This window comes from Geotrypetes seraphini, chromosome 4, assembly GCF_902459505.1.
Source record: "Geotrypetes seraphini chromosome 4, aGeoSer1.1, whole genome shotgun sequence".
NCBI lineage: Eukaryota > Metazoa > Chordata > Amphibia > Gymnophiona > Dermophiidae > Geotrypetes > Geotrypetes seraphini.
Genome location: NC_047087.1, coordinates 193,228,234 through 193,253,034, shown reverse-complemented (window position 1 = coordinate 193,253,034; position 24,801 = coordinate 193,228,234). Strand labels below are relative to the sequence as shown.

General features: G+C 43.9%; 1 protein-coding gene across 1 annotated transcript in view; it reads left to right on the top strand.

The window, feature by feature from the left end:
- The window catches only part of LOC117359732 (prolyl 4-hydroxylase subunit alpha-1-like), a 187,927-nt gene extending 164,983 nt beyond the window's left edge, over positions 1-22,944 (top strand). Inside the window, exons 14-15 of the mRNA XM_033942949.1 lie at positions 14,617-14,713; positions 22,315-22,944. Of these exons, the coding sequence (XP_033798840.1) occupies positions 14,617-14,713; positions 22,315-22,385 (168 nt within the window). The 3' untranslated portion in view covers positions 22,386-22,944. The remainder of the gene's footprint in view (positions 1-14,616; positions 14,714-22,314) is intronic.
- The last annotated feature ends 1,857 nt before the right edge of the window (positions 22,945-24,801 follow it).

Sequence of the window (24,801 nt, the reverse complement as noted above, 5' to 3'; positions counted from 1 at the left end):
ACCACAGTTAAAAGCTAAGTACCCTTGAAATATGCTAGAAGGGTTGTTAAATAAGTAAAAAAAATTAAAAATTAAAGTTTTTTATTAGTAAATCGATAGCAGCTCCAGTGAGGAGGTAGTACATAAAGCCTAGGGCAGTGAAAACTTTTGAGCCCAGGTGGTACTTCTGAGGAGCTGGGGATTATACATTGGAGGTGAGGAGTTTGGGATATATAGAGTTTGGTATATATCTTGGTGAGAGTTTGATTGATGATCTTTAAGCACATAAGCATTGCCTCTGCCGAGTCAGACCATAGGTCCATCATGCCCAGCAGTCCGCTCCCACGGCGGCCCCCCAGGTCAATGACCTGTAGTGATCTATTACTCAAGAGCATTTTGTCTTGTATAGTAACCCTCTAATTGTACCCCTGGATTCCCTTTCCCTTCAGGAACTCGTCCAATCCCTTTTTGAAACCCAAAACCGTACTCTGCTCAACCACCCCCTCTGGAAGCGCATTCCAAGTGTCCACCACCCTCTGGGTGAAGAAGAACTTCCTAGCATTTGTTCTGAACCTATCTCACTTCAATTTTTTTGAGTGCCCTCTAGTTTTTGTTGCCCCCGCCAGTCTGAAGAATCTGTCTCTCTCTACTTTCACTATACCCTTCATGATCTTATAAGTTTCTATCATATCCCCTCTAAGTCTCCGCTTTTCCAGGGAAAAGAGCCCCAGCTTCTCCAGCCTCTCAGTATACAAGAGGTTTTCCATGCCCTTTATCATTTTTGTTGCTCTTCTCTGGACCCTCTCGAATATCGCCATATCTTTCTTTAGGTACGGCGACCAGTACTGGACACAGTACTCCAGATGCAGTCACACCATTGCCCTGTACAGTGGGAGGATAACTTCCTTGGTTCTGGTAGTGATACCTTTTTTGATAATGCCCAACATTCTGTTCGCCTTTTTTGAGGCCGCTGCGCATTGTGCTGCCAGTTTCATTGTTTTATCCACCAAAACCCCCAAGTCCTTTTCTAGGTTGCCTTTTCCCAATGTCATCACCCCCATCGTGTAGTTATACATCAGGTTCCCTTTCCCTATGTGCATAACTTTACATTTCTCCACATTGAAGCTCATCTGCCATTTATCTGCCCACTCACTCAGTTTGTCCAGGTCCCTTTGGAATTCTTTACATTCCTCTACAGATCTTACATTACCGGAGAGTTTTGTGTCATCCGCAAATTTTATAACTTCACACTTTGTCCCTGTTTCCAAGTCATTAATAAATATATTGAATAGCAGTGGTCCCAGCACTGACCCTTGTGGGACGCCACTTGTGACCCCTTTCCAGTCAGAATAGTGTCCCTTTACTCCTACCCTCTGTTTCCTGTTTGCCAGCCAGTTTCTGATCCATCTGTGTATGTCCCCTTCCACCCCGTTGTTCCACAGTTTCCTTAGAAGGCGCTCATGAGGTACCTTGTTGAAGGCTTTCTGGAAGTCCAGGTATACTATGCCTATGGCAGTGTTCTCCCCAGAAATTTTTTCCAGCTGGGTGGCATGCAAAAGTAGCCGGGTGGGGCGGGACAGGGAAATTTGGTGGTGGGGAAAATTAAGGGCTCCTTTTACTAAGCTGCAATAGCGTTTTTAGCGCATGCAGAATTGCCGCGCTACACGGCTAGAACTAACGCCAGCTCAATGCTGGCATTGGCGTCTAGCACGTGCGGCAATTCTGCGCGAGATAAGCACGCGGTAAAACCGCTATCGCAGCTTAGTAAAAGGAGCCCTAAATGTGTACTATTTGTATTAGTTAATTATTATTAGTTATTTTCCAATGTTCAATATGACTGCCTTTCTTAAGGTTTGACACTTGTTCCATAATATATATATTAAATTTAAGAAGTATCCAATTCTAGAAGTGAATAATTAGATATTTGCCTTCTTTCAAATTGTATAGAGCAGCGTCTCTCAAACTTTTTTAACTCTGGCACACTAAACAGAGCAAATGTTTTTTGTGGCACACTAAATGCAGCAAATGTTTTTCATGGCTGGAAAAAATTTCTGGGGAGAACAATGATGCCGTTAGTTTTCAAGGTCCAATCACGTCAAAGAATGATGCTTATCTGGGCAGTTGTATAATTAAAAGAATGGATAAGATAACATGAGAAGTGAAATTGTCATGAATCAGAGGGATGCATACCCTGTAGGTCCTAAAAGCAGGCTTGTGGATTAGATATAAACTATGAAGGCAGTGGCATAGCTAGCATATGTGACACCCGAGGCCCATCATTTTTGATACCCCCCCATCTGTATGAAAAACATGATTTTTAGTAACAATCCACACATCACACAAGAGTGTACCTAGGAAAAGGCAGCATCTTACATATTGCAGTGAGCAGTACATCAATACACCCATTGTAAAACTAAACAAGCCAGACTAGTACAGATCAATCCTACACAGTCAATCCTAACTGAAAACCATGTCTTTCGAACACACCTTCGCCTAGTATGGAATATGTAATCACAAACTAACCCCTCTCCCTTTTACAAAACTGTAATGTGGTTTTTAGCCATGGTGGTAACAGTTCAGACTCTCATAGAATTCTGAGCAATTACCACCATGGCCGGTGCTAAAAGGGGGGATAAAATAGAAAAACGTAGACAAAGGTTAAATTGAACCACCAAGAAGCTGGACTCTGCATACAATGCAACACCACAGAAACAGCGATGCATCTCCCCTAAAGCAAAAAAATAAATAAATAGAATTTTTTTCTACATTGTCTTCTCTGGTTTCTGCTTTCCTCATAGTCTTGACACTCTCTTCCTTTCATCCACTGTCTACCCTCTCTCTGCCCCTTCTATATGGCATCTTCTCTCCTTGTATTCCCCTTCCATCTCTCCATTCACTCCTATTATTCTGGCATCCATCTTCTTCCCTTCCCTCTTTCAATGGTCTGGCATCTCTCTCCTCTTCTTCCCTTCCCTTTCCCACACCTCCATGGTCTGGCATTTCACTCTCTCCTCTCTCTTCCCCCCACTTCCATCAGCATCTGCCCCCTTTCTTTCCCTCCAACCCAATTCCATCCAGTATCCTTCCCCCTTATGTCTCTCTCTCCTTTCCCTGCACACCAATTCCATCAGCATCTGCCCCCTTTCTCTCCCTCCACCACCCTTCCATACCACCCTGACCTCCTTTTTCTCCCTCCACCACCCTTCTATACTCCTTTCTCCCTCCAAACCAGCAAGGTCCCATGATGACTGCTTCTGTTGCCTCTGCCTCTGGAAGATGTAAGTGACATTGGAGGGGGTGGGCCAGCAGACACAGGGAGTTGCTGCAAGGTTCCGCAATGACTGCAGCTGCTGGTCCTCCCCTTCCGACATCACTTACGTCTTCTGGAGGCAGAGGCGGCAAATGCAGTCATCGCGGGACCTTCCTGCACTTTAGTGCGGCTGCTGACTCTGCTTCAGAATAAGTACGGCAGCCGTGCTGAGGTGCAGGTGCCATTTAGAGCAGCTTGGAAGGTTCTGGATCCTGCCGGCTGTGTACCCCCCTAGGGCTGACACCCGGGGCGGTCTGCCACTATATGAGGAGACAAAAAATAAGAGAAAGAATGGATAACTTGACCGATTTAGACATGTCATACAATTATAACCACAAAAATATGTCATAAAATGTAATTCTAAACTCAAAAGACTCCAGACAAAAAGCAGACTATAGAAAGGAAATCAGAAAAGACCATACCCATAGTATTAAGATCCAAATGCTAAAATCGGACATGTCCATTATGAAGAGACGTGTGGATCACCGCTAATTATAACGAGTGAGTCTTTAAAAAATGAGACGGTAACGGATAGCTAGACCTGGTGAACGGAAGTGACAAATACTGGAGCCAAACCAGAGCACCGTGATGAAACTTGAATATGGATACCTTGCATTTCTTGGCGTTGAAGCCCAGCTGCCAGGTAGATGACCAATGTTCCAACAAAAACAGGTCCTGCGTCATACTATCGTGTAAATTGGAGCTGCTCACTATGTTACATAGTTTGGCATCGTCGACGAATAGTGTTATTTTACCTTGAAGCCCCTGAGTCAGGTCCCCTATGAATAAGTTGAAAAGGAGTGGGCCCAAGACTGAACCCTGCAGTACTCCACTTGCCACTTCTGACGTTTTAGAGAGGGTACCATTAACCACCACCCTCTTAAGTCTACCATTGGCTACTTTTTGGGCTTGCGAGCTACTTTTAAAATGACCAAGTCAAAATGATCTACCAACAATAAAATTAAAAAAAAAAACCCACAAAGCACACTGTACGCAGAGAAAATATTAATAATCATTCCTATTCTGGGGTTTTCTCAAAGAGGTCAAAGCAGATGACTCTATGCACTGTCACCTCACTAACAACCATACAAAAATAGACAAATATACCCCCTCCCTTTTTACTAAACCACGATAGCAGTTTTTAGCGCAGGGAGCTGCGCTGAATGCCCAGCGCTGCTCTTGATGCTCATAGGCTCCCTGCACTAAAAACTGCTATTGCGGTTTAGTAAAAGGGGACCATATTGTAAAATATAGACAACAGATATAAATTCAGACACATTTTGATCAGTAAATTGAAAATAAAATCATTTTTCCTACCTTATTGTCTGGTGATTTCATGAATCTCTGGTTGCACTTTCTTCTTCTGACTGTGCATCCAATCTTTCTTCCCTTCTTTCAGCCTGTATGCTTCCTCTCCTCCTGACCTCATTCCCCTCCCCCCAACTTTTTCTTCCTCTTTTCCTGCCCCTTCTTTCTTTCTCTCTTCATGCCCCCTTTCTTTTTTTCTGTTTCTCTTCCTGCCCTCTTACTTTCTTTCTCTTTGCCCTCCCCCAAGCCACTGCCAATGTCACTGCCATCGGGGAACAGGCCCCAAAGCCGCTGGCCGCCGCCGCCCCCCCAAGCTCTCCCTACTTCACGCCAACCAGCATTCCTCTCCCCGATGTCAATTCTGCCATCGGAGAGGAAGGCTGATCGGCCCAAGATCACAATCGATTGGGGGAAATGCTGCCGGGTCCTGCCTTCGCGGAAACTGAAAGTAGGCAGGACCCGGCAGCAAGAAGAGCAAATGGAAAGCTTCACTGACCTGTCTGCCGCCTTAGCCCGTAGCGAATTTATGCTTCGGGGATCTAACATGTGCGTGCCGGCTTCCCTTCTCTTCTCCCCCCCCTCCCCCCGGACATAACTTCCAGTTTCGGAGGGAAGAGAAGGGAAGCCGGCACACACATGTTAAAGCCCCGGAGCATAAGTTCGCTACGGGCTAAGGTGAAATCTTCAAGCCGGCTTTTTTTTTTTTTATATATATTGAGCAGCAGCGGAGGCAGCAGAATTTAGCTGGGCGGTCATCTAAATTACCCAGGTGGACCGCCCAGATGAAAGGTCCTAGAGAGAACACTGCTATGGGGTCACCTTTGTCCAAATGTTCGCTTATCCCTTCGAAGAAGTGCAGCAGGTTTGTTTGGCAAGATCTTCCAGTACAGAAACCATGCTGGCTTGTTCTCATCAGCTTATTTTTTTCTATGTGCTCACTGATACTGTCCTTGATCAATGATTCGGCCATCTTCCCCGGAACTGAGGTTAAGCTGACCGGTCTATAATTCCCCGGGTTGCCTCTGGATCCCTTCTTGAAGATGCTATTTCGTTTCTAAGTTCTTTTAGTATTCTTGGGTGAATTCCGTCCGGGCCCGGGGATTTGTCAGTTTTTAGCCTATCTATCTGTTTGAGTACGTCTTCGAGGCTTACCTCCATGCATGATAATTTTTCCTCTTGGTCCCCCTTGAAGAATTTTTCCGGTTCCGGAACATTGGATGTGTCCTCTTTCGTGAAGACCGACAAGAACGTGTTTAATCTGTCTGCCACTTCCTTTTCCTCCTTTTCCTCCTTTACCACTCCTTTCCCTATATTAGGGGGAGGTATTGCCCTATATGTCCAAGAAGAAATAGAGTCAGTTAGAGAAGGAGAGACAGAAGCAAATGGAAAACTAGAATCACTCTGGATAAAGATTCCTGGACATAAAGAGGCTCACACACATATTGGCCTCTATTATCGTCCACCGGGACAGACTGAGGAAACAGACAAATAAATGATGGAGGAAATTATTCGTGGATGCAAATCAGGCAATGTGACGATCATGGGAGACTTTAACTTTCCGGGGATAAACTGGAATTTGGGAACGTCAAACTGCGGCAGGGAGATAAAATTCCTGGAAATGTTAGGAGATTGCTTCATGGAGCAAATGGTAGGAGATCCGACAAGAAATGCAGTCCTGGACTTGGTCATAAATGGAATTTCAGGAAGAGCGACTGATGTAAAAGTTAAGGCCCCGATAGGGACAAGTGATCACAATATGATCTATTTTACCATTAGCATCAGAAAGAGGAAACCAATCAAGAATAAAGCCACGACCTTTAACTTCAAAAAAGGCAATTATGACAGCATGAGATCCATGGTTAGAAAACGGCTCATGAAGAACAAAGCAGAAATCCAGAAAGTTGATCAAGCATGGTCTCTGCTGAAAAACACCATCACAGAAGCACAGAATCTTCACATACCGTTTAAAAAATGGAAACGAGAAAAAACATCAGAGGCCTGGAACTGTCACAAAAGAGATCAGAAAAAGTGTCATAAAGTGGTAAGAGACGCCAAAAAAGTCTATGAAGAAAAGATAGCACAGGAAACCAAAAACTTCAAGCCCTTTTTTAGATATATAAAAGGTAAGAAACCAGCAAGAGAGGCAGTGGGCCCTCTCGACGATCAAGGAAAGAAAGAGGCAATTAAGGAGGATAAACAAGTTGCCGATAGGTTAAATTCATTCTTTGCCTCTGTCTTCACAAATGAGGACATTTCAACAGTGGCAGACATAGGAAAGATATTTACCGGAGGCATAGAAGAAAGACTCAACAGTAAATGTGACGTTGGACATGATATACTTTCAGATTGACAAACTGAAAAGCGACAAATCCCCTGGACCGGATGGAATTCACCCGAGGGTATTAAAGGAACTTAAGATCGAAATTGGTGAATTGCTATAATCTGTGGCTAATATGTCAATTAGAACCGGGCAAATACCAGAAGACTGGAGGATAGCAAATGTTATCCCAATTTTCAAAAAAGGATCAAGAGGTGATCCAGGGAACTATCGACCTGTGAGCCTCACTTCGGTTCCTGGGAAGATAATTGAAACACTGATTAAAGACAACATTGTACAACATTTGGAGGATTACAACCTAATAAGGGCTAGTCAACACGGATTCAGGAAAGGGAAGTCATATTTGACAAATTTACTACAATTCTTTGAGAAAGTGAACAAACAAGTGGATAGTGGAGATTCAGTGGAAATAGTTTACTTGGACTTCCAGAAAGCGTTTGACAAGGTTCCGCATGCAAGGCTTATGAAGAAACTACTAAGCCATGGAGTAGGAGGAGAAGTACACAGATGGATCGGCAAGTGGTTGGAGAACAGAAAGCAGAGGGTTAACATAAATGGGAAATTCTCGGACTGGGAGAGGGTGACTAGCGGAGTGCCCCAGGGCTCGGTTCTTGGGCCTATCTTGTTCAATATTTTTATAAATGACCTGGAGGAGGAAACAACTTGCAATATAATAAAGTTTGCAGATGATACAAAACTATGTCGGGCTGTTGACTCTCAAAGGGACTGTGAGGAACTCCAGAAGGATCTGAACAAGCTAGAAGCATGGGCAACAAAGTGGCAGATGAATTTTAACATAAACAAATGCAAGGTGATGCATCTAGGAAAAAAAAACAAAGAACACAAGTATAAGATGTTGGGGGTGACATTAACAAAATGTGAACAAGAAAGGGATTTGAGGGTACTGATTGACAGAACCCTAAAACCTTCGGCACAATGCGCGGCGGCAGCGAAGAAAGCAAACAGGATGTTGGGCATGATTAAGAAGGGGATCACGAGTAGATCAGAAGATGTAATAATGCCACTTTATAGAGCAATGGTCAGACCGCAATTGGAATACTGTGTCCAACACTGGTCTCCATACCTCAAGAAAGATATAATTCTGCTGGAAAGGGTACAGAGGAGAGCCACGAAACTTGTCAAGGGATTGGAGAATTTGAGCTACAAAGAGCGCCTTAGGAAATTGGGATTGTTTACCCTCAAGCAGAGAAGACTGAGAGGGGATTTAATAGAGACTTTTAAAATAATAAAGGGATTTGATAAAATCGACCAAGAAGAAGCATTGCTAACTTTTTCGGATGTGACACGGACAAGAGGTCACAGACTGAAACTGAGTGGCAGCAGGATCAGGACGAATGTCAGGAAGTTCTTTTTTACACAGCGCGTGCTGGGAATTTGGAATGCTCTCCCGGAGGATGTTGTGACAGAGATTACTGTTCTGGAATTCAAGCGCAAGTTGGATGCACACCTTCTTGCAAATTGTATTGAGGGCTATGGTATATCTGGGTCTCCAATCAGGAGTACTTAAATGGGCCGCCGCGTGTGCGGATCACCGGACTGGATGGACCTCGGTCTGATCCGGTGAGGGCTTTTCTTATGTTCTTATGTTCCTATCCCCCTCATCCAGGGGCCCCATCTCCTCCCTCACCGGCTGTTTCCCTTTCACATATCGAAAGAAAGGTTTAAAGTTCCGTGCCTCCTTTGCAAGCTTCTCTTCATATTCTCTCTTTGCTGTTCTGACTACGCGGTGACATTCTTTTTGGTGCCCTTTCCAATTTTCCTCGGTTTTATCATTTTTCCACGTCCTGAAGGATTTTTTTCTTATCTCCTACCACCTTCTTAACTTCTTTTGTTAACCATGCTGGGTCTTTTGCTTGATTCTTTCTGCACCCTTTTCTAAGTCTGGGTATATAATGGTTCTGCACCTCGTTCACCATATCCCTGAATAAGGTCCAGGCGTGGTCCACCGTCTGTGCCTTTCTGGAGCAGTTCTTGAGTTTTCTCTTTACCATGTGTCTCATGACATCATAGTTCCCTTTCCTGAAGTTGAATGTTGTTACAGTGGTTCTCCTCCCTTTTGGTATACTTAGTTCCACTTTGAATTGGATCGTGTTGTGGTCACTGTTTCCTAAAGGTCCCGCTACTTCCACTTCTTGGGCAGGTCCTCTCAGCCCGTTGAGGATTAAATCCAGAATAGCTGTCCCTCTCGGTTCTTTGACGAGCTGTTCCAAATAGCAATCCCTTACAGCCTCTAGGAACTCCAATTCCTTTGAACAATTGGAAACTCCATGGCTCCAGTCTATCCCTGGGTAGTTGAAATCTCCCATAACTATGGTGTTTGCGTTTTTACATTCTCACCTCAACTTGGCTCTCAGTTCTTCATCTATTGCTTCTGTTTGCCCGGGTGGTCGGTAGTACAGTCCCATCTTTATCTCGGTTTCCTTTCTTCCTGGTATTTTAACCCATATTGATTCCAGTTGGGCATTAGTTGTTGGTGTGTCCACTCCGATCGATTGAATTGTGTCCGTTACGTAAAGTGCTATTCCTCCTCCTTTTTGATGTGTCCTGTCTCTTCGGTAGAGCTTGTACCCTGGTAGTGCTGTGTCCCATTTGTTGTCCTCGTTCCACCATGTTTCCGTGATTGCTATGATGTCTAGATTCTCATCTTTGGCCCTGGTTTCTAGTTCCCCCATTTTGTTCGTCAGGCTTCTTGCATTAGTGTACATACAGTTTAAGTCTCGATAGATTTGTTTTCTTGTTGGTTTCCCTTGTGATTCATTGTCCTTTCCGTCCCCTTCTTGTTCTGCAGACTTTTGCTTATTGTCTCTCTTGTCTTCCTCCTGTGAGGTGTGGTGTGTTTCTTCATTACGTTCATTTTCATCTTCTTGCCCCTTATTGACTTCCCCATGTAGTAGATTCCTCCTATCCCTTTCCTGATTCGTCTGGCTCCGCCGGTATTCCGTTGCTTGTTTGACGTTGTTGGTGTCTTCCCTGCACTTTCCCACTCAGCATCCTTTCGGGATACTGTCTTCCGAATCATCAACACCTGGTCGACTGTCGGCTTTCCCCTTCCTCTCAGTTTAAAGCTTGCTCTATTCCTCTCTTGATGTTGTTTGCTAGTAGTCTAGTTCCCGCCGTGCTCAGGTGTAGTCCATCTCTCCTGTAGAGCTTGTTCTTGTCCCCAGAACGTTGCCCAGTTCCTCACGAGGTGAAATCCCTCTTCTTCACACCATCTCCTCAGCCAAGCATTTATTGATTGTAGTTCCGTCTGCCTCTTCACATCAGCCCTCGGTACTGGTAGGATCTCCGAGAACGCTATCCTCTGTGTTCTCATCTTCAGCTTCCTTCCCAAGATCGTGAACTGTTCGGTGAGTGCCTTCCTGCTGTAGTCTCTCCTGGCGACATCATTTGTCCCGACATGGACCATCACTGCCGTCTCTTCCGTCTCTGCTCCCTCCAGGATCCTTTCAATTCTGTCGACGATGTCCTTGGTTCTTGCTCCTGGGAGACAGGTCACCAGCCGATCCTCTCTCCCTCCTGCTATGTGACTGTCCACCTGTCTCAAGATCGAGTCTCCCACCAGGATTACAGATTTCCCTTCTTTCAGTCTCCTCGTCGCATATCAGTGTCCTTGGTGGTTCTCATTTCTTCTCCCTCTAGGTTCTGGTAGGATCCTGCTTCTTCCTTCTGCGAGTACCCTCCATGGGATCCTTCTTCCTTGGTGTCGGATAGCTCGTATCCTCCGCTCAGCGCATCCTCCTTGTACATGCACTGCTCGGGTTCTTGTTCTTCTACTCTCCTATAGGCATCCTCGATGAACTTCTCAAGTTCCTTGACCTGTTCCTCGAAGTGCCTCTCTCTCGTGGGGTAATCGGCTGTCAGGAATGGGTCTTCTGAGATGAAGAGTCCCTCTAGTTCCTGGATCCTGTGCTTCGGGTGACTAACCTCACGCTTCAAGCTCTCCAGTTCCTGACATCGTCCGCACACATACAACTGTCTCCCCATGGGGAGGTAGTCGTACATGTGGCAGTCCATGCAGAACATTGGGAAGCTCAATCCCTGGGCTCCTGCAGCTTCCATGCTTGTCCGCCTTCTAGAGGTTTGTATACTCTTGGCTTGCACGCTCACTCCTGTTCCTGGCTCTTCCTGATCTTCTTTGTCCTTTGCTTCCTTCCGCCTGTGCGTGAGTGCTATCCTGTTCTTCATAGCCCTCTCTGCCTGTCAGAACCTTTTGCTTGAGTTTGCCTTTTCTTAACCCTCCACCACTGCCTTCTGCTTTTGTGAGTTCCCCCTGTTGCTGTTTGTTCTCTCTTTCTAGTGTGTGCTCTTTCTGTGAATGTTACCTCTTAGGTTTGTCTCCTGGGCCTGCCCTTTATCTGTCTTCTGTTCTTACTGCTACACTTCTGTGCCCTCTGTGCCTGTCGCTGCTCTTTTGTTTTGTGTGGGTGTGGCCCCCCCTGGACCTACCTGATTTCCTGTCTTCAGTGCCTTCTGTCCCTTTTGCTTCTCTTGTCTGTATGTAGCTTTCCTCCTGTGCCCTTGCTACCCTTTGCCTGTGTGCCTGCTATCACTTACCGTGCTGTCTTTCCTTGTGCTCTTGGGTGTAGTGGTCCGGCTCTACTTACGGCTCTTTGCAAAGGCGCTCTCGCTAAGGCGAGCACCTTTGCCACTCGCCTTCGCCGCGCGCCGTTGGCTCCCTTCCTGTTAAGGGGGAGTCCGGGCGCCGACGCTGGTGGTGACACGGTGCAGGTGGGCGGAGCTAACTCTCACCGCTACTCGCTCCTCACTCCCACTGTGCCCTGCTTCCTCCTTTGCTAGCTCCTCACCTGACTCTCTCCCGACTCTCTCTTCTTCAGCTACCACCTGCTCTGCCTGCCTCCAAAATTAAAGGACAAATTCTATAAGAAGCACCCAAACTAATTAAGCACTGTTCAGTGCGATTCAAGTAAAATTGGGTGCTGTTTAATGAATCACGCTGAGCGGAACTTATTTTGGCGGTACCCAAGAAATAGGCCAGCTCTAGGCACAACTAAAAGTTAGGTGCTAAGCTGAACGCGTAAGCACGCTTAAGAGCAATGACTCTGCAACAACATAAAATACATAGAGTATGATGGCAGAAAAGAGCCGACGGCCCAACAAGTCTGCCACTCAAAGAACCCTCCCCTTAAAAGAACCCTCCCCTAAGCATTAACCTGGAGTGAACCCACATGTTTATCCCATTGTCTCTTGAAGTCGAACACGTTGCTGGCTTCGACTACCTGACGTGGAAGACCATTCCAACGAACAACCGCCCTTTCGGTGAAGAAGTACTTCCTGATGTCACCATGAAGTCTCCCACCGTTGAGTTTGAGCGGATGCCCTCTTGTTGCCGTGGGACCTGTAAGGATAAAGATATTTTCCTCCACCTCAGCACGGCCTGTAAGATATTTGAACGTCTCTATCATGTCTCCTTTCTCTCTGCGTTCCTCGAGAGAATATAACTGCAGCCTGCTTAGACGTTCCTCATATGGGAGATCCTTGAGTCCTGAGACCATCTTAGTGACCATTCGTTGAACCGATTCCATTCGCTTCACATCCTTTTGATAATGTGGCTTCCAATACTAAACACAGTACTCCAGATGAGGTCTTACCATGGACCTGTAGAAACATAGAAAGATGACGGCAGAAAAGGGCTACAGCCCATCAAGTCTGCCCACTCTACTGTCCCACCCCATTAAGTCAGAGTGCTGCTCGACCCAAGTAGAGATCCTACGTGGATGTCCCATCTATTCTTAAAGTCGAGCACGCTAGTGGCCTTGATCACCTGCACCGGTAGTTTGTTCCAGTGATCCACCACCCTTTCTGTAAAGAAATACTTCCTGGTGTCACCACCAAATCTCCCTCCTCTGAGTTTGAGCGGGTGCCCCCTTGTAACTGAAGGTCCCTTAGGAAAGAATATGTCGTTTTCCACCTCGACACGACCTGTGATGTACTTAAATGTCTCAATCATGTCACCCCTTTCCCTGCGCTCCTCTAGAGAGTAGAGCTGCAACTTGCCCAGTCTTTCCTCGTATGAGAGACCCTTGAGTCCGGAGACCATCCTAGTGGCCATTCGCTGGACTGACTCAGCTCGAAGTACGTCTTTACGGTAATGTGGCCTCCAGAATTGCACACAGTACTCCAGATGAGGTCTCACCATGGTTCTGTACAGTGGCATTATGACTTCAGATTTATGGCTGATGAAGCTTCTATTGATACATCCCATCATTCGCCTTGCCTTGGATGAGGCTTTCTCTACTTGTTTGGCAGCCTTCATGTCTGCACTGATGATTACTCCCAAGTCCCGTTCTTCTGAGATCGTAGCTAGTGTTTCTCCATTCAAGGTGTATGTTCTGCATGGATTTCTGTTGCCGAGATGCATCACCTTACACTTCTTTGCGTTGAAGCCCAGCTGCCATGTTGAGGACCAGTTTTCCAACTTGATCAGATCCTGCACCATACCATCCGTGAGATCGCTTTCACCTACTATATTACACAGTTTGGCGTCATCGGCAAACAGTGCTACTTTTCCCTGAAGCCCTTGGGTCAAGTCCCGTATGAATATGTTAAAAAGGGATGGTCCCAGGACTGAGCCCTGCGGCACTCCGCTAGTCACCTCTGATGTCTTAGAGAGGGTGCCATTGACTACCACCCTCTGAAGTCTTTCACTCAGCCAATCATTGACCCATGCCGTTAGTTTCTCACCTAACCCAATCGATTTCATCTTGTTTAATAGTCTACGGTGTGGGACACTGTCAAACGCTTTACTGAAATCCAAGTACACTATGTCCAGAGACTCTCCCGAGTCTAGCTTTCCTGTCACCCAGTCAAAGAAGCTGATAAGATTGGATTGGCATGACCTGCCCCTAGGTGAATCCATGTTGACAGGCTTTCGGCTGACAAAACTTCTTCGGATGCAACCCAGCATTTGTCTAGCCTTGGTTGAAGCTTTCTCCATTTGATTGGTAGACTTCATATCTTCACTAATGATTACACCCAGGTCCCGTTCTGCGACAGTTCTTGTTAAGGTTTCACCATTCAGGGTTTATGTTTTGCAGGAGTTACCGTTACCAAGGTGCATAATCTTACATTTTTGGCATTAAAGCTCAGTTGCCAAGTATTTGACCATTTTTCCAGTAAAAGTAGGTCCTGCCTCATATTGTCGGGAACTGTTGCGCTGTCCACTACGTTGCATAGCTTAGCGTCATCTGCAAATAATGTAATCTTACCTCGAAGACCTTGGGGCAGATTGCGTAGAAAGATATTAAATAGTATCGGACCCAAGACCGAACCCTGCAGCACACCACTGGTCACTTCTGACGTTTCTGAGGGAGTACAAGGCACCTAACATGTAGCCACGCCCATGCCTAACATGCATAGCGCTTATTTTTATGAAGGCCACTTAAATTTTTAGAGGTGCCTTGTTACAGAATTGCGCTTTCTTGATAGGCGCCAATGTTTCAATCAGTGCTGATTAAAAAGCTTAATTGAGTTTGTAGTTCAATTTGGATAGGCGCCTATCTAATTGGGCGCATCTGAAATAGGTGCCTAACTTTAGACGCTGGTTACAGAATTTGGACCTAAGTGCTATTTAGATAATTGATTAAAGCAAAGTTAACATTATTTTCAGTAATTGAGACATTCCCATTTTTTTCTTTCACAGGGTACATCAGTTTTCTGGTATAATTTGTTTAAAAGTGGTAAATGTGATTACAGAACAAGGCATGCAGCCTGTCCTGTGCTGGTTGGAAATAAATGGAGTAAGTATAGACTGCTTTCTTTTGGCAGATTTAATTCTTTTCCCAGCCACAAGGTGTAGCAAAGACGTACTGTGTTCTAGGAGACCACAATTTGTGCACCCTACTGTGGATGATTAAAATCAGAGGGGGAAGGGAGAACAGGTAGCTTTATCTCAAGCCTTATGTTTTAGTCCTAATTGGGACAGGTTCCGGGTGAATTGGAAATTTAAAAAAGCAACAGTAGGCTGCCAGGCAAAATAATATTAATAAAAAAGATTTAAATAGAGGGCAAGGGATTGGGACTTGTATATACTGCCTTTTTATAGTTATGCAACCACACTCAAAGCGGTTTACATATATACACGTACTTATTTTGTACCTGGGGCAATGGAGATTAAGTGACTTGCCCACAACCACTGGGTGCAGAGGCAGCAACTCTATCACCAAGCCACTCCTCATTCAACCTGGTTAATTTGTACACCTGTACAGTGCATATATTTTAGAAGTTCTATTAATGCAGACCAAGTTATAATAAAACCAACACTGTCTTTTATAAGGCTTAAGAATATTTTAAAATGCAGCCTTTGTACTGCATAGGTACATTCTTTCTGTTTCCCTTTCTACTTAAGTTTGATGTGTTGAGATGTTATCCGACAGGAAGGAAGAGTTGGTCATAAAAGTGGGTGATGTCAACTAGAATAGTCCTCACAAAGCTCAGGAAAAAGTTTTTGTTTACATAAGGCATTTCCTCATTGGCATATTGGTAACTAGCATATGTGACACCCGGGGCCCATCGTTTTTTGACACCCCACCCCCCATCTATATGAAAAATATGATTTTTAGTAACAATCCACATATCGCACAACAAGAGTGTACCTAGGAAAAGGCAGCATCTTAAACACTGCAGTGAGCACTAGAACACCAACACATACATTGTAAAATTAAACAAGCCAGATCCCGCCCAGTCAATTGATCCTGCAGTCAATGCCAACTGAAAACTATATTCTTTTCATATACACAGAACAGAGATACACCCTCGCCCAATATGGAATAATCACAAACTAAAAATAGAAATATGTAGACAAAAGTTAAACTGAACCGCCAAGAAACCTGACTCTGCATACAATGCAACACCATAACACCACAAAAACAGTAACACATCTCCTCTAATACTGTGCAAAATATAAAGACATAAGATGTAAATTTGAAAAAACTGATACATAACAATCACCACTTTACAAATTAACAAATAAAAATAGAACAAATGATGAGAAATAAGAAAATACAATTTTATTGGACTAATCCCGTAAACTCGGTCCCCATCCCCGCAAACCACCTGATTCCATCCACACAAGCCTTGAATTGTTTTATATTGAGCTTATTATATTAAAGTATAAAAAGAAACAATATTCTGTACAATTGTCAATTTATAAATCAGCGTCTTCTCCCCACTCTCTCTTCCCCATTTCCCTTCAGCGTCCTTAGCCCACTCTCTCTCCACTTTCCTTCAGCGCACGCACATAAAAACAAGCAAGCAATTTTATATCATTTTCATTCTATTCATTCATAGAAATTAAAGTCTAATTAATGCCAGTCACATAACAAAACATGATTTTACAAAAATAATTCCCTGCACAATCAAGCCTGCAAGGAGTACTAGATGTCTTTCAGCAGCTCCCCTCCCTCCCTTTCCCTTAACTTTGTAGCCAAGTCAAAATGATCTACCAACAATAAAATTTTAAAAACACAAAGCACATTGTATGCAGAGAAAATGTTAATTATCATTTATATTCCGTGGGTTTTCAAAGAGGTCAAGGCAGATGACTTTATACAATGTCACCTCAGTAACAACTATACAAAAATAGACAAATATACCCCCTCCCTTTTTACTAAACTGCGATAGTAGTTTTTAGCGCAGGGAGCTGCGCTGAATGCCGCACGCTGCTCTTGATGCTCATAGGCTCCCTGCGCAAAAACCACTATTGCCGTTTAATAAAAGGGGGCCATAGTGCAAAATATATACAGCATATATAAATTCTCAAAACGGACACATTTTGATCACTAAATTGAAAATAAAATCATTTTTCCTACCTTTGGTAATTTCATCAGTCTCTGGTTGCACTTTATTCTTATGACTGTGCATCCAATATTTCAAGTTCAAGTTTCAAGTTTATTAGGATTTTATATACCGCCTATCAAGGTTATCTAAGCGGTTTTTTTTTTACAGTCAGGTACTCAAGCATTTTTCCCTCTCTGTCCCGGTGGGCTCACAATCTATCTAACGTACCTGGGGCTATGGAGGATTAAGTGACTTGCCCAGAGTCACAAGGAGCAGCACGGGGTTTGAATCCCTTCATTCAGCCTCCTGTGTGCTTCCTCTCCTCCAGACCTCATTCCCTCACCCAACTTTTTCTTTGTTTCATCCAGCCCCCTTCTTTCTTTCTCTCTCCATGTCCCCTTTCTTTCTGTCTGTCTTTCTCTCTCTCTCCGTGCCCCATTTCTTTCTTTCTTTCACCCTGCCCCCTTCTTTCTTTCTCTCTCCATGTCCCCTTTCTTTCTGTATGTCTTTCTCTCTCTCTCTCTCCGTGCCCCATTTCTTTCTTTATTCCACCCTGCCCCCTTCTTTCTTTCTCTCTCCATGCCCCCTTTCTTTCTGTATGTCTGTCTTTCTTTCTCTCTCTCTCTCTCTCTCCTTGCACCATTTCTTTCTTTCTTTCACCCTGCCCCCTTCTTTCTTTCTCTCTCCATGCCCCCTTTCTTTCTTTCTCCCTGCCCTCCCCCATGCCACCGCCATTGGGAAACATGCTGCTGTCACTGCTGCCAGGGAAAGGCTGCCACTGCTGCAATTGAGAACAGGCCGGTGCCAAGTTCTCCCTCCCTGCTTTGCTTCCGCGTGGGGCCGATCATCTCTCACTTCCTGACGTCAATTCTAACGTCGGAGAGGACGTTCTGGGCCAACCAGGCAGCGATTGGCTGGCCCAGATCGTCCTCTCCGATGTCAGAATTGACGTCAGGTGGTGAGAGTTGGTCGGCCCCATGGGGAAGAGAGCAGTGAGGGAGAACTCGGTGCTGGCCTGTTCCCGATGGCAGCAGTGGCAGCCTATTCCCCAGTGAGTGGCCAGCTGTGCACCCTCTTGGAGCTGGCACCCGGGGCGGTCCATCCCCTCACCCCCCCCTTGTTACGCCACTGCATTTCCTACACAGTCACTACCTTATGCGTTCTTTCCATCTTATTTCATCTGAACTACTGTGTTTACCTGAAAATAAGCTCTATCATGATTTTCGGGGTAGGTCCTAATATAAGCCCTACCACCAAAATAAGTCCTAGTTAAGATCCCTCCCTCCCATCCTTTTATGCACCAGAACACTACTGACCCTCCCACCATGTTATACCTATCCCTCCTTCCTATCCCTTTGTGCACCGGAACACCACTGAACCCTTGCATACCTCTGAAGCCTCAAAAACGGTGACAGCGCTCTGAACAAGCTGCTTCATGGCCTTCCCCACAGAGGCCTTACATCTGTTGCATCACTGATGATGTCATCGGTGATGCAGCAGAGGGAAGGCCCCGAGGAGGAAAGCCGTGAAGCAGCCCGTTCAGAGCACTGCCACCGGTTTTGAGGCTTCGGAGGTATGCAAGGCAGTCAGTGGTGTTCCGGTCCACAAAGGGATAGAAGGGAGGGATAGGTATAACATAGCAAGTGTCAAAGGTAGATACTGTGTTTCCCCGAAAATAAGCGCTAGCGTGTTTTTTTGGAGCATAAATTAATATAAGACCCTGGCTTATTTTCGGGGAAACACGGTATTGCATAATTGTGTCTTGTGGTTCAAAACATATTTCGTATTTTGCTGGTAAAGATTTTTCAGTTTTCTCTTCCCCCCCATCCCCACTCCCATAAAAAAGGAAATTATCTTGTCCATTCCTCTTTCAAAATTGAGTTTGATGTAGTGAACAAATTCTTTGGTATCTCTGAAGGCTTTAAGAACTGTGCCTATGGGTGGAAGATGGCCTCCATTGACTCCCATCAGAAGAGTTCTACAGACTGACATTCCTAATTGTGTGCACTGTATGCCAAGATGTTTGCCAGTGCAAATCAGATACAAGATGAATTATCTTATTTATTTAGGCATTTATATGCCACTTGTAGTCTAAGTGGTTTACATTCAGGTACTCAAGCATTTTTCCCTCTGTCCCTGCAGGCTCACATTCTATCTACCTGGGGCAATGGGGGATTAAGTGACTTGCCCAGGGTCACAAGAAGCAATATGGGATTTGAACTCACAACCTCAGGGTGCTGAGGCTGTGGCTCTAACCACTGCACCATACACTCCCCACTTTTTCCTCAAACTGTGATCTACTTCTGCTGCCCAATAAACAAAGGTGAAAAGTAGCTCTGTTCCTTTTATAGGCCAAGACATCTCCAGCGATAGGAGATGGGAAATGCCACTCAATTCCAATAAATGATTTCTCTTCAAAAGACAATAGGAAGGAAATTCCTAGTAGTAGACATCTTTCAAAGGATGAGCATGTCTCAAAAATAAAAAAATTCCAAAAGCCTTTTGACGTTAATGAAGAGAAAATAGCTCACATACAAGGTGAGGAAGACTAACGTGATGGTGCTGAAAAAGGGGTGAGGGGTGAGGAGGGGGAAATAGGGGACCAGGGAATGAGAGGGGAGAATATGAAGAGGAGAGATGACTAGAAGGGTGGAAGAGAAGGAAAGGAGGGTGATTGTATAAGCAAGGGTGAAAGTGGGAGAGAGAGAGCAAGGGAGAGATATGGGGAGAAAATAAATGGGTAAGAAATGGAAGTGAAGAGCATAGTAACATAGTAACATAGTAGATGACGGCAGATAAAGACCCGAATGGTCCATCCAGTCTACCCAACCTGATTCAATTTAAATTTTTATTTTTTTATTTTTTATTTTTATTTTTTCTTCTTAGCTATTTCTGGGCAAGAATCCAAAGCTTTACCCGGTACTGTGCTTGGGTTCCAACTGCCGAAATCTCTGTTAAGACTTACTCCAGCCCATCTACACCCTCCCAGCCATTGAAGCCCTCCCCTGCCCATCCTCCACCAAACGGCCATGCACAGACACAGACCGTGCAAGTCTGCCCAGTAACTGGCCTAGTTCAATATTTAATATTATTTTCTGATTCTAAATCTTCTGTGTTCATCCCACGCTTCTTTGAACTCAGTCACAGTTTTACTCTCCACCACCTCTCTCGGGAGCGCATTCCAGGCTTCCACTACCCTCTCCGTAAAGTAGAATTTCCTAACATTGCCCCTGAATCTACCACCCCTCAACCTCAAATTATGTCCTCTGGTTTTACCATTTTCCTTTCTCTGGAAAAGATTTTGTTCTACGTTAATACCCTTCAAGTATTTGAACGTCTGAATCATATCTCCCCTGTCTCTCCTTTCCTCTAGGGTATTCATATTCAGGGCTTCCAGTCTCTCCTCATATGTCTTCTGGTGCAAGCCTCCTATCATTTTCGTCGCCCTCCTCTGGACCGCCTCAAGTCTTCTTACGTCTTTCGCCAGATACGGTCTCCAAAACTGAACACAATACTCCAAGTGGGGCCTCACCAATGACCTGTACAGGGGCATCAACACCTTCTTTCTTCTACTGACTACGCCTCTCTTTATACAGCCCAGAATCCTTCTGGCAGCAGCCACTGCCTTGTCACACTGTTTTTTCACCTTTAGATCTTCGGACACTATCACCCCAAGGTCCCTCTCCCCGTCCGTGCATATCAGCTTCTCTCCTCCCAGCATATACGGTTCCTTCCTATTATTAATCCCCAAATGCATTACTCTGCATTTCTTTGCATTGAATTTTAATTGCCAGGCATTAGACCATTCCTCTAACTTTTGCTGATCCTTTTTCATATTTTCCACTCTCTCTTCGGTGTCTACTCTGTTACAAATCTTGGTATCATCTGCAAAAAGGCACACTTTTCCTTCTAACCCTTCAGCAATGTCACTCACAAACATATTGAACAGGATTGGCCCCAGCATGAAAAAGGAAGGTAAAGAATGGTGGTGGTGAAGAAAAATGAGAAGATTGTGACAGTATCCTAGATTATTGCAATAATATACTTAGCAGATTCCTATAAAAATTTCCAAAAGTTACAAATTATCCAAAATTCTACTGGGCATCTATTTAATCTGAAGAAATTTGATAATCTTTCTGTTTTAACAGAAATTACATTGGCTCCCAATTCAAATTGGGATGTGTTTATTATAAGATCATGTTTGGTTTAATTCCTTCTTACTTAAATACTAAACTTTCATTTTCTATACAGAAACAATCTTTGCGAATATTAATTATTTTACTTTTCTGTCAGTAAAGGAATTCAGGTATAAAAGATATGCAACCAATCTACTTTCCTACCAAGTGGCCAAATGGGAGTCTATAATTCGGCTGTTAATTTCACTATCATTCTCTTACATGCATTTTAGAAGATTAATGGAAACTTATTTGTTTAGTAAATTCAAAAAATAATTATTCTAAATTCCATCGTTAACGTGCTGGTTTTATCTTTTGTAAATTGCATAGGACCATGAGGTATCTACACTTCATAAATAAAGTTTTATGTTATGTTAGGATGGAAGAGGAAGGAATATAAAAAATAAAATGGGAAGGAAATTGGGGGGGGAGAGCAAGAGGGGCAGAGGAGTAGAGATCAGGGAAAGTAGTGAGATGGATGATAGGAGCTGGAGAAAAGTATGTGAGAGATTAAGGATGGTTAGTGTTGGAAGAAGAAATGTAAGGAGAGGAACAAGTGAACAGAGAAGAATGAAAGAGTATAATCAAGATAAATTAAAAAAGAGACTCTGAAAGAAATGAAATAAGCAAAAGAAGGCAGCAGTGGAATAGCCTACTGAAAAGGCAGAGAGAATTAAATATTTAACAGAATAAGGAAACTTACAAATCAAAAATGGAAAAAGAAAAAGAAAAAGAAATAAGGAAAGACTAGAGTAATGAAAATTGAAGACTTAAATAAAAGAACACAGAAAAAAGGAAATTGATCAAGAAAGAAAAGGAATAAAATAGAAGATCAGGACATACAAAAATTTGACTTGTTATGCAGCAAGTTACAGAAACATGATGGCAGATAAAGGCCAAATAGCCTATCCAGGCTGCCCATCTGCAATGGAGATTAATTTCCTTCTGCAGTATTTACATTGGTTTCTGAGGGAGTAGACACTGCTATTGGAACCAGGGATTGCCTCGCTTCTAGATTTTTTTTAATGCTCAGGGGAGGGGCATAAGGCCATGATTGGCTTAGGTGCCTAAGGCCACTCCCCTAGGCAGGGCTTTAGGCACATGAGCCAATCAAGATCTTAGGCCCTGATGATCTCCTCGTAATGCATATGCGTAGGGTTCGCGGTGGTTACTAGAAAGAACCAGTCTTACTTGCAAAGAAGCCTTTTGTGCATCAGGGCCTGACAAAACTATAAATTCATAGCTTTTAGTGGTAAGCAATTTTGCTTTACTATTAGGCTTTTTATTCCAGTTTGAAATGAGATGCTTGGGTTAGTGAGCATCATTAATAGCTTTTATGTTCTTAATCATGTGCACTTCCTCATCTCGACCCCTTTTTTTCCCCTCAGTCTCCAACAAATGGATCCATGAACGGGGACAGGAGTTCCGAAGACCGTGCAGCTTGTCTGAACAGGATTAAGCCTATTTTATTTTTCTTTCTCCCTCAGTAGCCTAGTGTTAGCTCAACACAGCTCATGAACTTGCACAGTTGACACTGCACTCCAGGCCTTCCTTGGGACAGCTAGATCTGCCATTATGAGACAAAAAAATGCAGTTCATCTTTTAATCTATTTTTCTCTATTCACATTTGATAAAATTGTTTAATTCATTACATGCATACATCGTTTTAAATGACCAGAGGTACTGTATAGTGAAATAGATAATACCAGTCAGGTACAGGCTCTAGCAATATTATCACGAGACGCTGTGACACTTATCTTTTCCTAACAAAGTGTTTGTCCCACTTCTCACCTTGCCTTGAGTATAAATCCATTTGCAGTTTTCTGTTTAATGGATGCTTTCACATAAAGCTTTCCAAAAAGCTGATTCTCTAATGCCTCTGCTAATCCAGTTGGGCCCGGCTGCACTAACCCATAAGATGGGCGTGTACCCACATAAATGGTATTTCCATCTGGTAATTTACCTGTTGCACACATCTCACTGCAGAACTCTGTCATGTGTACCTCGTAGATCAGGGCTGCCCAAGTCCGGTCCTCGAGATCTACTGGCAGGCCAGGTTTTCAGGATATCCCCAATGAACATGCATGAGAGAGATTTGCATATCAAGAAAGCAGTTCAGGCAAATCTTTCTCATGCATATTCATTGTGGATATCTTGAAAACCTGGCCTGCCAGTAGCTCTCAAGGACCGGACTTGGGCAGCCCTATTGTAGATAATACAGGGCCCAGATGAAGGAATCGTAATTCATTGTTATATATTGCTGCTGTTTTCCTTATCCTGTTGGCTTCCAGTCCTGTTAGAACTGGAATAGCACTGCTAACAAAATGAGCCCACTCCCTGACTGATATTTTGCCTTTTCGTCCTTGTCCTCTGGGGAACTTGGTTCTGAGGTTGGGTGTTATGAGCCAACAGTTTTCTATCTAGCAGGCTAGCAGCACTTTGCTGTTGGACATCCAGCCCGTCTTCCAAGCCATTCATATATGCCTTATGTCCAGCCTCAGATTCCTGCTGTTTGATGTCTTTGTGCTTCCTTTTATGTCTATTCCCCAATACTGAAGGAATGGATGACTTTGTCAACAAAAGACTGACCTCTTAATAGTGTGCCTTACATGTCTAGAAATCTCAGATCCCATACCTGTCACTTTTTGATCTGATTTAATGTTACAGAAGCTACAAGATGTGGCCAGAGCAAACTATTTATAATGATTTTAGATGATTGTTTATATTTTATGTGTCTGGATTGATGAACTGCTTCATGTGTTCTGAATGCATGCCAAAACTATGAAAATCTGTGCCATTTTCACAGAGGGTATAAACCTATCTCTACTTTAGATGGCTTAAAGGTCTAAGACTGATCCGGCTCCATGTAGCATTATCATGATGGAACAATCTGAATGAGATTTAAAGTAGCTTATATGGGGTGTTTTTAATTTTTCATCAAATTTTAAAATAAATTTTTTTGTGTGTGTTTGAGATTCCTGTCATGGACCACCTGTGCTTACACTCTGTAAAGACTTATTACAAATATGAGGTCTATGTTTGTATTTATATGACAAAATGCTAATAAAACTGATTGAACTAAAAAAAAAAAAAAAAAATGGTTTTTGAATGAACTGCAGGGTGGGAGGCAAATACTACAACTTTTGTTGTAGAAGTTATACTGGTATATTCTGCTCCCTCATCAGTATGAATATTGCCTTTCTTGTTTGACAGGCTTGCTCATTTAACTTCCAAGGAAGTTATGCTTAGAATTTCAGGTAAGAAGCTGCAATTTGTTTTTAATCCTCAACAAAGGAGAGATCAGAAAGACTTTGAAGGAAGGAACCTATATGACAAGGGCTTAGCCAGATACTCAGTTTTGGAGGGGCCTGGACCTCAGTTGCGTAGGCAGAAAATCCCATTTCTCCTGGGGAGGCAAGGCAACCCCCCTAGTGCCTGTTTTTTGAAAAGACAATCTTCGCCGGCAGTGAGCAGCGTGACAGATACTCGATGCTTGCACTGGCCCCACAGCCTTCCTTCTGCCACACTATGCCTCTGCAGAAACAGAGCGTTATGTCAGAAGGAAGAATGTGAGGTTGGTACTAGCAGTGTTTTGTCAGTCATGCTGCACGCTGCCAGTGAAGATCATCCCTTTAAAGGTACATGGAGAAAAGGTTTTAGGAGTTTTTGCTGGTGAGGGTTGGGGATCCAAACCAACTGCCTCATAGATGTGCTGCCACTGCGTGGAGATGCTTGCACCTACTCATAACTACGCCACTGCTGTATGGTCTCAAACTCATGTATTTACAATACTCTGTTTTCTAATATAATATCACCATAACCTTCCTCCACAGAAAGTGTGCATATATGACAATCCTGTGGCCTTATGCTTATGT